The following is a 17,310-nucleotide window of genomic DNA, read 5'->3' as shown; positions in this document are numbered from 1 at the left end:
AGCAGGTGAGGTAGGCTTAACCGTATGATCCTCCTTTCTCATATCAACAGAATTCTCAACTAATTTTTCTTTGTCCTTATCACCTCCACCAGAAACAGTCTGATTGCCCTCATTATTAGAGTTACTCTATTCTGAATTTCTTTCACTTTTGTCTTCCTCATTCCCTTTCTCATTTATTCCTTTGGTCTCCGGATACCCTTCCAAATTGGAACTTAAATCCCCAACATCTGTACCTTCCTCTTCCTCAGGGATTTCATTCTCGGGGCTTTTAGTATTCTCAGACTCAAAATCCTCATCCACAATTTGTTTTTGAGAATCAGAGGGTTTAAGTTTAAGAACCTCCTCTTTTCCTTTAACATTGTCCTCCTCCTTACTTTTTTTAGAGTGAGAACCCTTATGTTTGTCAATAAGAGGAGTGGAGGCTATGGATTTATTTTTACAGTAACCCTCTATGAGAAGTATCAGACCTTTGTGCAAAATAGGACGAGACTCCTTCATCCTATGAGCATGCAAGCTCTGAAGCAAAGAAAAACGTAGATAGAAAGGGAAAGAGAGTCTATCCTTATGCCTGAAATGGTTAAGAAAAACAAAATGAAATTTATGGACTCTTTTATTTCTACCATTGAGGATGAAATACTCACGGATACAGCATAGCACATCCCGCCAAATTTCTTTTATCTATTCCACATCAAAGAAATCTCCATTCTTTTCCAGTTGTTTCTCCTCATCATCCGTCTTTGGAAATTTTTTGTAGGGAACATTAGAGATACTGGTTTTTTTGGCAAACTTAATACCAGCTGTGGGGAGCCTCGTGATCTCAGCTATGAAGTCCTCCGTTAATTTCACAGTGACTCCATGAAGAGTGACCCTATCATCAGACCAATTTTTAAAGAATGCAGTCGTGACACAAGGTTTAAAACCATGCAAACGCTCCAAGTAACTGATCACCTTCCCTTTCTGTAAAATCTTCCAAACATCCTTCCGAGCCTTCCAATCATCACACTTTCTAGGTTCTTGCTTCCGTGGTTCACCCCCCATTTGCAAAGAACAGAAAGAGCCTAAAACCAGAAACAACCAAACGCAGAGAGTAAATAAATTAAAATGAAAGCAGGTTTCTGTCACTTCAAATGAATCTCGTTTTTTTGATGATACGTGCAAAAGCCACATTACATTCACATGATTGTACTTCCTCGAGGAAGGTAATCTGACAGCCATAAGGCCACTCCATAAAATCATTAAATTCCCACTTTCGAATGAATGGCATCATAATTAGTAATAGCTTTAAGATCAACGTGCTTATTTAATTCATCAAGCCACCTCACCTTATACCCCGCCTGAACAGCATGGTTGGCTATCCAGTCAGCAACTCCATTGGCCTCTCGATATGTATGGGATATGACCACTTTTTCAAATTTATGAATTAGGGATTTGATCTCCTTAACAGTTGCCTCTATCGACCATGAAACAGAGTTTTTATTATTTAGAGTATTAATATTATTCAATGAGTCACCTTCCAACCATAATTTTGGATACCCCAAATCAATAGCTAGCTTCATAGTATAGAGGGCAGTTGTAGCTTCAGCAATATGGCTATTAGAATGACCTATAGGAACTGCAATAGCATCTATAACATTTCCCACATGATCTCTCAAGACACCTCCACATCCCGCTCTTCCCGAATTGCCCTTAGCAACTCCATCAAAGTTCCCTTTAATACATCCATTAGGAGGAATGTTCCATTTTATGATTGATCTTGGACAAGGTCACCGGGAGACGGGGAGACTTTGAGGTCTCCGGTACTGGTACTGGTACCGGTACGGCAATTTTTCAAATAGGAGACGGGGGTACTTGGAGACGGCAATTTTAAAAAAAAAAAAAAAAAAAAAAAATTTTTAATAGTTTAAACTTAAAGAGTCTAATACTAAAAGTAAATACAAAATTTCAAAATTTCAAAATAGTAATACCGTAAGACTAAAAGACTAAAGTAAATAATAAATTAATAATACTAGTGTTGTCACATTAAAAATTAAAATAGATTCATAGAGTCAAACTGTCAAAGATTATAATAATAATAAGCGGTCAGATACAAAAGTATATTACTGAAATAGATTTTAAAACCTGACTTATTGGCATTGCTACAAAAAATTTGTGAAAATTATTGGATTATTCAACATTGATGCATGCATAGAGACACACTTAGGATTTCTATTTTCTAACTAAGATTTAGGATTGCTTAGTTTAAAAGGGAGTAAATCATTTTGTAATAGTGTCTTTTTTCCAGTTACACAGATTCAACTAACAAAGATTCCTATATTGGTACTAGGATATTGCCAACATCAGATAAACAGGTACGAATAACAAATACGACTTATACATCAAACTGAAACATGATATCCTCTTGAAAAAACAGAAATATGGGACCAAATACATTCATGTTAACATACATAAAACCTCTAGTCTATCACTGTTATCGCTGAGTCTTTATCAGCAAATAGATGCTTGGTTTTCATGAGGAATAATACTATTATCAAGCATTTGCATATCAGATTTCTGTAACATATGTAATACTATCTTCTAATGCACTAACAACAGTTTTTGCACCCTAATTCCTCAACCGCATAAATTTATGTGATTTGGGATCTTTACTGCAATCCTGTACAGCTTCCAATATGTTGTCTTAGACTTGTATCGTGTTCCTGTAGGTGACGTACATCACCAAGCAGTTGTTACGGAATTCATATAGTACCTTAGATTTTTGCATTAAAAACATTTAAATGAGGGCTAAAATATATAAAATTATTTAATATTATATTTTACATTTATATTTTATTAGGAGACTTCGGGGAGACTTCACTTTTTGGATTAGGAGACGGGGAGACTTCAGGAGACTTTGTCATGAAGTCTCCAACCTTTTTTGAGGTCTCCGGAGACGCGAAAAGTCTCCGAGACGCGTCTCGGTCTCCGAGACGCCACTTTTAGGGGGGAGACGGGTCTCCTGGTAACCATGATCTTGGATTATCAATTTTCAAGTTAGAACCTTCAGATCGCAAAGGATTATCAATTTTAAAGGTTTGATCAGTTTTCCTCTGAGTTTTAAAATTCTCCTTGATGGCTCTAATAATATTCTGACCAAGCACCCATCCTAGTAATTCTTTATTTCTAAATAGTCTGTTATTTCTTTCTTTCCAGATGCCCCACCAGAGATGAGGAAGAGTTAATTTCCAAAGAAATTGAACATCAGGGTCCTTAGAAGGGCATTTCCAACTTTTAAAAGAGAATTCAACATTGTTTTGATGGACCCAGGTCATACCCCAAAAATTAAGAATCTCAGTCCAAACTTGCTAGGTATAAGAGCAATTCAAAAACAAATGATCTCTATCTTCGAATCCATTTTTGCATAAAGTACACCTATTAACCACATTAATACCTCTTTTTTGCAAATTGTCCAGGGTCAGAATTTTATTTTGAAGCAAAATCCAATAGAAGATATTAATTTTGGGAATGAGACCCTTAATCCAAGCATAAGACCAAAAGGGTTGGCTACCCTTTTCCTTAGAGACGAAGATAGTGGAGACTTTAAATTGGCCACTAGGATCAGCATGCCAAATAATCTCATCCACAAGAGAAAGATAAAGCGAGACAGCATTGACAGATAACTGGATGTTATTGAAACCTTGATCAATGTCAATCAAATTCACCCAAGAATCATTCTGCCAATAGTGACTAACTAATATGCCAAATCTCTGCTTGCATAAGTCAACTTGAGCTTTGTCTTGAAAATCTTCAATCAAGGGATGATCCTTTAACCAGACATCTTCCCAAAATCTCACCTTAATCCCATTTCCAATTTTCTAGGAACACCCTTTTTCAAGAGTTTTCTTAGTCCCCTTAACAGCTCCCCATATGGAAGAAGGATGAATAACATCAGGAGAAGAAAGGAAATCAAAAAGAGATTTAGCATTGAATAAGTACTTATGTTTCAATATAGTACTCCACTCTTTGTTATCATGGTAAACTCTCCATCCTTGTTTGGCTAAGAGAACTTTATTCATACTTCTGACTTTCCTAATTCCCAATCCACCTTCGCTGATAGGTTTGCAAACTTGATCCCAAGAAATTAAAGGCATTCTCTGTTTTTCCTCAGTACTAGTGCATAAAAAATTCCTTTGAATTTTATCAATAGACTCAGCAAATTTTATTGGGATTCTAAAAAGACTTAAAGCATAAGTTGGTATGCTTTGAAGACAGGCTTTGAGGAGAATTAATTTACCTGCCTAGCTTAAAAGATTCCCTTTCCATCCCGCCAACTTCTTGCTGAATTTATTAATAAGATCTTCCCAAAAGGAATCAGGAGCCTTCAAACCTAGAGGAAGACCCAAATAAGATGAAGGAAGAGATCCTATAGAACATCCAAGAATATTAGCAATTTTATTTTGTCTAGGGATAGGGATGTTGATAAAGAACACAACACTTTTATTCCAGTTTACCAATTGACCTAAGGCAGAAGAATATAAATTAATAGCTTGCTTCAAGTTTCTGGCTTCCTTAACTTCAGACTTTCCCATGAAGATGGTATCATCAACAAATTGACCATGAGAACAAATGAGAGGATGGGAAGAAGGTTGCAATCCCTTAATAACTCCTCTTTGGACCAAGTCCCCAATGTACCTCCCCAAACAATCCGCCATACTAACAAAAAGGATGGGGGATAAAGGATCACCTTGTCTCAATCCTCGAGAAGGATTAAAAAAATGAGAAGAACTTCCATTAACTAGAACAGCAATAGAAGATGTTGAAATCAACTGATGAATAAGACCAACAACCTTATGGTCAAAGCCAAAAACAAGTAAAACGTTTAAGAGGAAAGTCCAATCAACTCTGTCATAGGCCTTAGCAATGTCTACTTTCATAATGAATCCCTGATTGTTAGAACACGACAAGGAATGAATATTCTCATGAGCAGAGATGACAGAGTTAAGGATTTGTCTACTTGGGATGAAGCCATTTTGTTGATCAGCAATAATCAAAGGAATCACAAGGAGTAATCTAGACGTGAGAACTTTGGATATAATTTTATCGAAAGAATTACAAAGGCTGATCGGTCTAAACTGGTCAGGAGAATCAGCTCCAATTTTCTTAGGAATCAGGCACAGAAAGGTGGAATTGACTTCCTTTAGCATCTGTTTAGCTCCATAGAATTTCTTCACAGCATCACAAACATCTTTTCCAACAAATTTCCAAAGTTTCTGGAAGAAAAACATGGGAAAGCCATCAGGACCAGGTGCTTTATCTCCTCCCAGAGAACAAACAGCTTTGAAAATTTCATCATCCTTAGGAATTGAACTTAACACTTTATTCTGTTCCTTTGAAACTAGTCGAGGAATCACTCTAAGGAAATCAGCTTGATGATCCAAATTAATGTTGGGATCAGCAGTCATTAGATTAGAGAAAAAAGTCACCATTTCTTTCATGATGTCCTTATCCTCAACAATCTTCAAGTCTCCCTTTTTTAAATGTGAAATGTGAGTTTTGGCTCTATGCTTCAAAGTGGAAAGATGGAAAAATTTGGTATTTTTATCTCCTTCACTCAACCATAACAGTCTTGATCTTTGTCTCCAATAGATTTCTTCTTTAGTAATGATGTCATGATATTGGGCCAACTTCTCATTTTCTTCTATAAGAAGGTCAAGAGTATATCCATCCTTCTGAATTTTGTCCTGGGTTTTTTGAAATTCCTCCTTCATAGCCGCCTTATTCTCAAAAATATTCCCAAAGCAGTTTTTATTCCAAATTTTGAATTCCCTTTTGACATTTTTAAGCTTAGAAGCAACTCTAAAGAGAGCTGTACCTTCAATATCAATACTCCACCATTCTTCCATTTTACTTTCAAACTGTGGGTGCTGCATCCACATCTTCTCAAATCTAAAAGGAAAATTAAACAAACAAGTTGGACTTCTCACCATCACTGGATTTAGTTTCATGTACATCAACATTCCAAACATTGTAGTTTATACCAAGTTGACATGACCTTCGTAAAAATTAAATTAGAAAAGTATTCAGAAAAAATATCAATGAAAAGAAATAAAAGTAATCAAGTAGTTATATAATATTATAATACTTTAAAGCCTTCGAAATAGAGAAGGCTTGCATAGTATGCATTTGTTTCTTTGAAATTTCTTTTACAATTTGAAATATTGGCTACGATTGTAGAGACCTCCCTGTCTTGTTTCAATATTTTAGGACATTTATTCGTAATATTTTGATTGCACTATTTGCGCATTAATATAAATTTGAGACTAAAATTTGTAAAGATGTAGAAATGTTGCACAAATAGCCTTTCTTACTAAAATAAAAATATATCCTTCATTTTCCGTATGCTGTTCTTAGGTATTATTTTCCTAGCTCTGGATTCCTGATTGCTTTATGGAGGGAAAGTACCTACCAAACTAAAGAAAAAAATCTATAAATCTGAAGCAATTGGTGAACTCTAATTAGCTGTAAAACATAACGTCAATTAAACGATACATCATTAAAATGTGTATAAAAAGTATCTAAAGACACACCCTAGAGCCTAAACGTTTCATCAAGGATTAAAGCGAAATGTGGAACACCATCATGCAGATAGAGAAAATTCATTTGTAGAATCACTTATATTTATATCAATTTTTTTACTATTTTTATATCAGTCCGTCCTTCAGAAACATATTTTTTCAAGGTTTAGTTCAAAAAAAAGACTTGGAAATAGATACATGCCTTGTAGTACTTGACTGTTTCAAGTCTGATATAAAACTCTCGCACATTTTCAGAAAGTCCTTCATGTGAGAATCTTTCCAAACCTGTTGCAAAATAAGTACAAAGTAGGTGATACTTGATACAGAAAACTGAGGAATAACATGCATGGGCATTCGGGACATCGCATTAGAATACAGAAAATTAATTATGCAATTGGAAGGTAAATCAAGTGTTTTTCACTTTCTACTACACAAGTTTCATTAGTATGAAGGAAGAATTTAATATAAAAAGTTATATTTATTTTAGATTACAAAAAATCAGGTACGTATAATCTGTAGTGTGTGGTGAACTTTTTAATGTGGTGAACAAAAATTCAGGTACGTATATATCTTCCATTAATACATAAGCTATATCTTCCATTGATCCTTTCCTACCTCACATTAATTTCCTTGCAGCGTCCCTTTTCTGATATTGTCTTTAATTGACGTATTACAAGGCCTATTTCGATTCTTTTCCAAAATGCTTTTAAGACAACGGTTTAAATGAATGAAAGCTTTTCAGGAAGTTGACCAAAAAAGAACTAATGTCAGCAATGCATATTTTGTGTTTTTATCATTCGATTAAGTGTCTTTGTTTGAAAGCAATTTTCAAATGCCTAATTGTTTATTTTACGTCTTTTCATCAGCTACATAATATTTATTGCATGATATTTGATCCCAAGTATTAATTTTTGTTGACGGAATTTTCTGTATCCTTTCAAATGTTATGGACCATCCAGCCAAATACGTGGACACCTTGAAATACAAAACCACGAACTTTGTATGCACACAATATGACGCACAACTCAAGTTAGTAAACACAATGGTTATGCTCCACGGTGTGTCCAAAAAGGGGAATGGTAAGAGATGTCTCAAGGCATTTCCATAGAGGCACAGCAATATTAAATGGGAATGATTGAAAAAAATGTAAGAAATTTAAATTATTCATATTGAAGGAATTCATCAATTTTTTAATAAAACAATATTAAATGACATTAGAGCACGACAAAAGACGCAAATTTAAATTCTCTATTAGACAATGATAAGAAGCTTAGGAGGACCAAAATTAGTGGACTCTTATGCACAAGCTATGGAGTCATACATCAGAACAAATTATTAAAATTTCAAAACATATTAAATTTTTCATTATAAATTAGATCAAAATTTTTAATTTACAATAAATTTTCCACTATATATCACATTATATTATTGAATGACAACAAATTTTCAATCAGAAAATTGGAAATGTTATATTTTAGTGGAACAAGTACAGTTTTAACATCCAAACTGGTATACCTTTTATCAAAACTCCTTATCATCTATAATGCATGTAAAGTTAGCACTCCAAAGCCCTATAGGAAAATCAATTGTGCTAGACCTGATTAAAGATTTGGAAACTTGCCTAAACTAGTGAAATTATATCTCTAAAGGTGCAACATTAGGGCGTAGAAGAGTTGAATGTGAACTCCCCAAGCACCTGCAAAACAAAAAGAGCCACCTACAAGAGAGAAAATGGTCGGAACAACTTGCTTGATTATGGAAACTTGACTAATAAAAATGTATATAAGCAGTCTTGCTCATATAGGGTAGGTAGAGGATGGGATTAGACAAGATGATATGTGTAACAATCCTATGATATAAGACAACTATCTTGACAATTATTCAATGACCTAAGAAAAGATATCTTATGACAACTAATACCACCTAGAAAGACTTTCTAAGCATCTGAATAGGATCACTAGATGAGTGAGTTAGGTACGAACCTTATTTACACCAACACACCCCACCATAAGTGCATTTTATGGGGTAGTCAAATATCATAAAAATGATGCAAAGATGAAGATTATTATGGGTCTCTTCATTGCTAGGTCATGTAAGGTAACCATTTACAATACAATTTCTCACAAAATAGAGAAAAATGGAGAAGACTCATTGGAACAAAACTCCTTCCAAAAGAGAGAGAAGATACAAACAAATGAAAGTGATGTATGGAGAGCTCAATGATGCCTCTAAAGGCCTAATTGATCGTGAATATACAATGGCTGAAATCTCATAAGAGAGACGATGGGAGAGAAGACATTTCCCCATAACAAAGAAGCTCCAATGTCGATGAAGAATGTCTAGAAATAAAAGATGATCCTATGCTTGCAAGTAACATGCCTTCCTTTGGGAAGAAATAAGTCCAATGGATGATCAGGAAGTAACACAAAGTTCAAATGAAAGGGGATGAGGGAAGAAGTCTCAAAATTTGGGACTTTGAAAATTGACTAGGTGTCTCCAAGCTTGAATATGCGGCAACATAATCATGATCAAACTCAATCAAGAAACATGAAAAATCAAATGAATGTGTAAACTCATGAATGTCAATCTCCAAAGACAACGAAGATGGAATAATAGTTGTGCTAAAACTGTTATCAAAGAAGAGAGAAACCCCCAAAAATGTGTCCTCCAAATCTGCAGTATGAGACTCCATAAACAAGTTAGGAATCCCTATGAAATACCCACCCCACAAATAAAGTACTGAAATATGAAGTAGCAGGAGTTGGAGTAAGAAGCTCAACAATAGTCTATAGAATACAAACATTCAAATAACTAAGTTTCTCCTTACAAACATGATCACTACTTAATGATAGAGTAAATACCAACCAATGGACATTGTCATCATTAGGAGCAAATGAGAAAAGGAATATAAACAGGATGCATGATTAACCATCCTAGTAGAAATGATCTTTTATGTTGCCAAGTCCCTAAAGTATATTAAATCACGTGTGAACTCAATTGTTAATCTTGTCTGATATGTGCAATCTTATAGACAAAAAGGAGATTAGATGAAAATTACAGAACAAAAAGTACAACATTAAAAGTGCCTTCCCCCATGTCAATAGAGCCTTTCCCACAAACCCACATATATGTTATTACCCATCAAAATTTTAGGTAAATTACAGGGTTCAAAAGAAGAGAAGATTTCCATATGAGGAGTGCTCCTCAATCAAAAAGCCATTTTGTAGGTTCAAAACTTGTAGAGACTAAGAGTGGTTTATCTTTCATTTTGTTTATCCCATTTGCAACTCCAACTAAACAGAATTGTGAAGATGTAGATGGTGTCAATTCTGATGCAAAACAAGGTAAGATCAAAATTGAAAGTGTGAATTTGATGGAGGCACAATCCCAGACCAAAAATGAACACAATAGGAAAAGGGGAATATTATTATCAAAAGTGATCTGCTATTACATTCAGTACAATGAAAATAGACCCAAAGACGTGCCCTATGGGCTTACAATGTTGTATGATCCTAGAGAAAAACCCTCCTCTAGTACCTTCTCTCGAACTCCACCAAAAACTGCCTTTACAATGCCAAAAAGGTCCTTGAGTAAGCCAAAATAGGTTTAGGGTTAGGAATACATTTTAGATTATGCCATTTGGCATCCACCGCCAAAACATAAGGTTCTAGAAAACATGTCAAAAGTTGGTGTAAAATTAGAAGAATCCAGAAATGGTAGTCCAACTTCCGAGAGGCATAACTTTTGATCCAAGACTCCGATTGACAAACCGTTCACATTTCCGAAAAGCTCTCCAAGCACTCTATAGCCCTATGGACAACTTTGTTTGTCTTCCATTTGTCGGGCTCGTACGAGGCCGTTTAGTGCCTCAAATCTGACTTTGAAGTGCTCTTAGGAGGTCTTCAAGCAACTTTAAACTACAATAACTTTCAAACCGTAAAGCCTTTTGACCTAATTCTTTTTCTGGAGTGTTTTAAATTACAAGTATAATCATCCCTCCAACTTACACCCTCTAACTCATTATAATTATGGCTCAATCACAAAATAACCTATTTTCTACATTGGCACGTATTCCAAGGTGCTCAAAAACTCTAACCCAGAAAACCAATAGTAGAGCTATGAGAGTTGGAATCTTTATTTGACCCAAATGGGTATCCAAAAATGAAGACACTTTAAACAGAAACTAACACTAAGCATATTTTTGGGTGATACAGGATTGCCCTTACACCATTGGATGTTCCTGCATCAAAATTCAAGGTAAGATCAAGATGGAGACCAAGAAAGTAAAGAGCAAGGTGAAAGAAAAATCAAAGAAATTATCAACATAAATTTCCAATGGAAATCCAAGTTAACTTTGAGAGATCTAAGTGCATGAAAGATTTCATCACCAAGAAGATCATGGCCAAGAAAATCAATATTTCCAAAAACATCAATTGCAAAGCAAAGATTTCCAAATCGAGGATGGAGAAATTTGAGAAGATAAAGTGATTTTGGAATATGCCATCTCAACTAAGAGCTTGATAATGTCAAGTATCAAGAGATATTTCCTCATCACCAAATAGTTGATCAAGTCTACGAAATAAGGAAGTTGAGGTAACATCCACTTGTTTTCAGCCAATCAAAAGGCTTCAATTACATGTGTTCAAGCACATTCAATCATATTATGACAAGTGTAGATGTGGAAGCCATCTAGTGTCTCTACCTTATCTATTTTCTCATTGGCTCTCATAAGCATTGTAATTTTCTTATTGGCCCACAGAGTGGCAACTTCATGTAATTAGATAATAGTGGTGGTAACCCTAATTAGGGTTTGTAATGGGTATATCTCGGCCCTTGATCTTAAATTGAGCTTGGCCCTTCATTGTAATTGATCTCGGCCTTCCATTTGTTAGAAATTAGATTCATATAAAGAGAGAAGGAGATTTAAGAATTAGATTAGGGGTAGAGTAGGAGAAGACTTGTTGAAATGTTTGACTTAATGCTATCAAACTAATTGTTGATTCATTGTTGGTCTTCATGGTGGATTACTTGTGTTGCTTTGGAGTATTGCATGTAATTTTTTAATTCCTCAAGTAGACTAGATTTCATGTTGAATAGAAGTAGATGGATGGAAGATATTGGTGTATGGTGATTAATGGTGAAGCTAGTGTCCATACCTTTTGGTACATGTTGATTGTAAGTAACAGTACAAGGTTAGTTTGGGTGTAAAAAGAAAGTGTTTGAACTTCTATTATGGATGTTCATTAAATTGCTCCTTCATAGAGTATTTGGATGAATATTGACAATGTAAAAACTATTCCTATATCCTTAGAAGATAGCACCCTCCTTTGCCTAGTTGACATGGCAAAGCAAGGATTGGTTCGAGGCTCAACCCATCATGAACATTATCTTGCATTCTGAGAGTTAAATAGAACTACCAAACCCTTATCTCTTTGCAATTGTTCGGTTGGAAGTAGTTGGAGAAGTTAGACTGAAGTTGCCATACATTGATTGAACAACAAAAGTCCCTTCTTGATAACCAACATATCACATCATAAAACTGAATGGAAGTACAGAAGAAGAAGGAATATTGAGGTTGTCTCACTTGATCACAACAATTCAAATACATTGTTTAGCGTATGTGCATCCTTATACAAGAGAGAGTTGGAAATTCAGTATTTCATCTTGGAATATTAAGTATTCGATTCTATATGTTGTAGTGAAACAAACCTAACATCAACACTTCCCTTCTCTATTGGCACGATTTCATGGTAACGCAGATACAAACTGTTTGTCAAAGTCTCTAATGAAATTTTCACACGCAATAATGACTCGGCACCATTCACAAAATGATGGTTAAAAGGACCTTAGAAAATTTCAAGCAAATAAAAGAGGCAAGCATTAACTCTCATAGTTTACTTGAATGGGAAACCTTGCGTGCATATATTTTTGTGCGAGACTTGATATAAGATGTAGTGAGTAATGGTGGTTCATCATAATTATATAAAATATGCGATTCTTTGAAAAATTCAATGACAACTCTTGTAAATGGTTTGTGTGATGAAACATTTCACATATCATGCCACAATCCCAAGGTAAAACCAGTGCCTACTCAAGATGATTGATTTGACAAACTTATCAAGCAGGAAAACATGGACTCCCCACAATTGGATTTGCTAATAAAGTGAACAGATTTGAAAAGAATTGTTTTTTTTCGGAGAGAATATGAGAATGAAATATAAACAGATATGAAGCATAGGCATCTCATAAATTAATCATACCTAAGTAACTTTTAGAGATCTTGAGACCCAATCATTAACCAGTGACAACAACTGAAAAAATGAATTATAAATATCAAGGATATTATTACAATCTGATAATCAAATGCATGCTTCCCAAAATATCTGACACAATTAGGAAATGTCAGCATTAAAGATTTCTAGAAGTCAATGGAGAATGAAGAACTTCCATAGCATCAAAAATGTAGGACATTGATTTAGCATGTGTAGGTCATCAAATGTTTGTCTAGTGCCTAGAGCTTGTATTGGAATGCTTGAAAGCGTATAATTTAGATACTCAATAAGTGGCTGCAACTGATGGCAGAATGGTAGCTAGGATTGATCCAATATCAATAGCAATTGTTCATCAATTACACTTCTTGCAAGTTTGGAATTTTCTTCAATCATGTGCAACCATGTAGTGAAATTGGGCCCTTAATCATCTCTGAAATGTATGGCATTTACTTTGATCTTTTAACCATTAAATGAGTTTTGCATGGTTGCACAACTTGTACTTTGCATTATTTTTTTGATCCTATACAAGGCGTATCCGTCCTAGCCATTAATCTATTTTGAAGCTATAGATGGTTAAGCACCTTAATCTTTGATTCATGCAGTATTGCATAGTTTACAATTTGGTCCTTAGTTTGATCTTGTGCAATGGAATAGTCTATCCTTGACCCAATGTGGCCACACCTGCCACATCAACATCAACATCCACATCATCATTTGTTATTTTCCATTGGAATACTGGAGGTGTGAAAAGGTTGGGAGAAAATAAAAATTATTGGGGTAAGTGCACCAAGATGGTGTACAAAAAAGTAGACACCCCCTAAAAAAAAGCAAAATTTTCAATAACCTGATCGGGTTATATGAAATTTCAAAAAGCGGCTAAGCTTGGTCACCAAACCTAGCAAAAATACATAAAATACAAAACCCGATCGAGTTTCTAGGATGAAAAATCTATTCAAAACCCGATCGGATTTTGAAGAAATAAAAATAGGCTCCGCTCCGGAAGTCATAAATTTCACATCCGGACTCCGATTGACTCCGTTCAAAATGCATTGGAAAGATATTGAAGCGATCTACAACATTAGGCAACTAAAATAATAGTAGGAAATAAATAATTGTAGGAAATAAATAATTTCTTTGCCATCCATTATAATCAATCATGGTCTAAAATAAGTAGTCATTGTTTTCCAAACATGGGACGAATAGGTAGGTAAGAGTATTATGATAGCTTTTATCTTTCTATCATCTCTCTCACTCCCTCTAACCCTTCCTCACACAGAAAATCACTCACTCATTCAATCACTAACTCCTAATCTCTCTCTTACTAACTCTTAGCTTCTCTCATTCTCGCACCAACTCCTAACCTCTCTCTCTCTATCCTATCCCCCCTTCCCCCCCTCTCTCTCTCTCTCACACACATATTCCCTTGTCTCTCTTTCTCTCTCTATCCTATCCTCCCACCTCTCCCTTTCCATCTTATTTCCCCCTGCCCCTCTCTATATTTCTCACTCTCTCCATCCTATCCCCTTATCTCTCTCTCACGCTCTCTTATCCTATCCCCTCTCTCTCTACCTATACTCTCTCTCTCTCTCTCTGACCCCTAATCCATAACCTCCTCTCTCTCTCTCTCTTCATCCTAAACCATTCTCTCCATATTTCTCACTCTCTCTATCCATGTACAATCCCCTCTCACTCTCTCCATCCTATCCCACTATCTCTTGCTCTCTCTCTCTCTCTCTCTCTCTTTGACCCCTAATCCCTAACCCCCTCTCTCTCCCTGACCTTTGATCCTTGAAATGGGAACTTCATGTAGAGAGAGAGAGAGAGAGTAGGGGATAGGATATGAGAGAGAGAGAGAGAGATGGAGAGAGTCAGAGAAAGATGGAGTGATGGAGAGGGACATAGGAGAGAGAGATTAGGGAATAGGATAGAGAGAGAGAGAGAGATAGAGAGATGAATTGATGGAGAGAGAGGGACATAGGAGAGAGAGAGAGAGAGAGAGAGAGAGATTTTAGGGGATATGATGGAGAGAGAGAGAGAGAGAGAGAGAGTAGGGGATAGGAAGAGGGAGAGGGGATAGGATAAAAGAGAGTGAGATAGAGATGGAGAGAGTGAGAGAGAGATGAAGTGATGGATAGAGAGGGATGTAAGAGAGAGAGATTAGGGCATATGATATATATATATATAGAGAGAGAGGGAGGGAGGGGGATAAGATGGAGAGAGAGAGAGAGAGATTAGGGTCTAGTGAGAGAGAGAGAGGGGGCTTAGGGATTACTTGGTAAGAGACAATGTGTAAGGGTAACAAGTTACACACACACACACACACACACACAAAGGTTATTAGTTAGTTAAATAATGTGAGAGGTTAGGAAAAGCAAGAGACATACCTTAGGATTTATTTAGCTAGTGAGTGATTGTGTGTATGTGTTTTTGAGAGAGAGAATTAACACTGTTAACATTCATGTTTACCTATTGATTATGCATTTGGAAAACAATGACTACCTATTTTAGATTATGCTTAATTCAAATTGATGGAAAATAAAATTTTGATAACATAGGATTGATTTATCTACATCATGTTGTAGATCTCTGCAATATCTTTCCAACACATTTTGAACAGAGTCAATCGGACTCCATATGTGAATGTTATGGTCTTTAAAGTAAAGCCTACTTTTAGTTCTTCAAAACCCGATCAAGTTTTGAATAACCCGATCAGGTTCTGAATAACCTGATCGGCATCTGAATGCAATTTTTCATTTCATAACCCGATCGGGTTATTTGAATCCTAAAAACCCGATCGGCTAATGGCTTGGTGATAGCTTAGGGAAACGACCCAAAGGCTTGGGAGACTGTTTTCCCTCCAATTTTTTTCCTTTAGACATTTTTCCATCTGATAAGATGAATTCTCGTCTTTACCTACATCAAGTTTTCTAATGGTGAAGTGGGTATCTCTAAAATCACCACCATAATCTTACACGTCTTCTTAGCTTTCTAACCATATAAATTTTTCTTTTTTTGGACAACATTAACATTGTAAACTTTAATTACTTTTACCACTGCCTTGACATTCCTCACAGACATATGTCTACCATTTTTTTACTAACTTTTTATATAGTTAACCAAATTCAAAATAAATTATATATTGCTGTTCTACACTTGATTCTATACACTTTTTTTCAAAAAAAGCTTTCATTTTTTATTATTTTGATGCAAGTTATGCTCAGCATACGAACAGGTACGAAAATTTTAGGATGTAGTCAGTTCAATAATTCATAATAAAATAAATACTCATCATAAAATCACAAAAAAATACACAACTTCTAGATATGACTCTTAACTATCATCCTACTAAAGTGATATGCAAGATACTAAATATAACTTGACCTTTTGTGCTGCACACGAAAACAGCTATTTTATGTTTTCCAAAAAAAATTAGGGATTGTTTTTCGTGTGTGCAGGGTTTGACCCACCTAATCTTATCCATTTTGTAAAAACTCTAGTAGTTTAGAAAGTAGATTTAGAGTACTACAATTTATATGTTTTATATATCTTGTCATTTTTAGTTGATGACCCTCAAAAGTCTCATCCAAGTTCATGTTTACCTGATTTTAGAAAAAAAGTGTCCACTCCCCCTTTTTGTACACCATCTTGGTGCACTCACCCATTGCCACTTCGCATACTCTGTGGATGCCACATGGGTACTCTTCATTTTCTAGTTGAGGCATTGGAACCCTCAGAAGGTTTCAGCAAAAGAGGGAGCTCCAACAAAATAATAATTTTCACCACGACACCATTCTTGTTCTACTAGCCCATTGCAGCTTAAAACAAGTTCTAGCGAAATAATTGATTTGGTCACCAAAGACTATATATTTGACACTTCCAAGCTTTGGCTAAAGTGTAACATTTTACATAGTCATTTCCTAGAAACATATGGGAATTGAGTTGTAACAAAGGCATTAATTGGAGCAATGTGCTCAGCAGGCAGCAGGCTGTTGTGAGTTTGTTGTGAATTATTTTATGACTATCATATTTTGAGTATTACCTTTATTTGCTTGATGGGCAATATAATTAAGTATTGGTGTGATCAATATTAAAAATAGTCACTACGGTGGAGCTCTGTCCTATGAGGAGAAAATCTGCTACGTTTTGGATTTATATCTTTGTAATTTGTCCACGATTTAGCAGGTTCCTGTAGCCAAGATTGGCCAGTTCATCATCACGACCCTCGTGAGTTGATGGTGAGTTTTGAGGATCTCTGAGGCAGACTTGCTAATTATAGTACGTCTCATTTTGGGTGATTGCTATTTTTGGCAGTGCAATGGCGATTCAATTGTTTGGTCGTCATTTGCATTTGATTATGCATTTTTATTCATTGAGTTCATGATTACTAAGTTATAAATGAGGCTTTCATTATTATGAAGGCACTTTTCTCATTTCATGTTATAAAATGGAATTGTGAAGATGAAGCCTCATAAGTGAGAAGTCTGAAG

At 35.4% G+C, this 17,310-nt stretch overlaps 1 protein-coding gene across 4 annotated transcripts in view; it reads right to left on the bottom strand.

Moving 5' to 3' along the window:
- LOC149572176 (AIG2-like (avirulence induced gene) family protein) overlaps nucleotides 1-17,310 on the bottom strand; it is a 218,136-nt gene that overhangs the window by 5,722 nt on the left and 195,104 nt on the right. For all 4 annotated transcript variants that reach the window (XM_089813439.1, XM_089813441.1, XM_089813442.1 and 1 more), the window contains one exon: nucleotides 6,754-6,836. In XM_089813439.1, the coding sequence (XP_089669565.1) occupies nucleotides 6,754-6,836 (83 nt within the window). The remainder of the gene's footprint in view (nucleotides 1-6,753; nucleotides 6,837-17,310) is intronic.

This window comes from Cupressus sempervirens, chromosome 2, assembly GCF_028749045.1.
Source record: "Cupressus sempervirens isolate cs-2001-9-10 chromosome 2, ASM2874904v1, whole genome shotgun sequence".
Lineage (NCBI taxonomy): Eukaryota > Viridiplantae > Streptophyta > Pinopsida > Cupressales > Cupressaceae > Cupressus > Cupressus sempervirens.
Note: the sequence above shows the minus strand (reverse complement) of the source record. Positions and strands in the feature narration are given on the sequence as shown.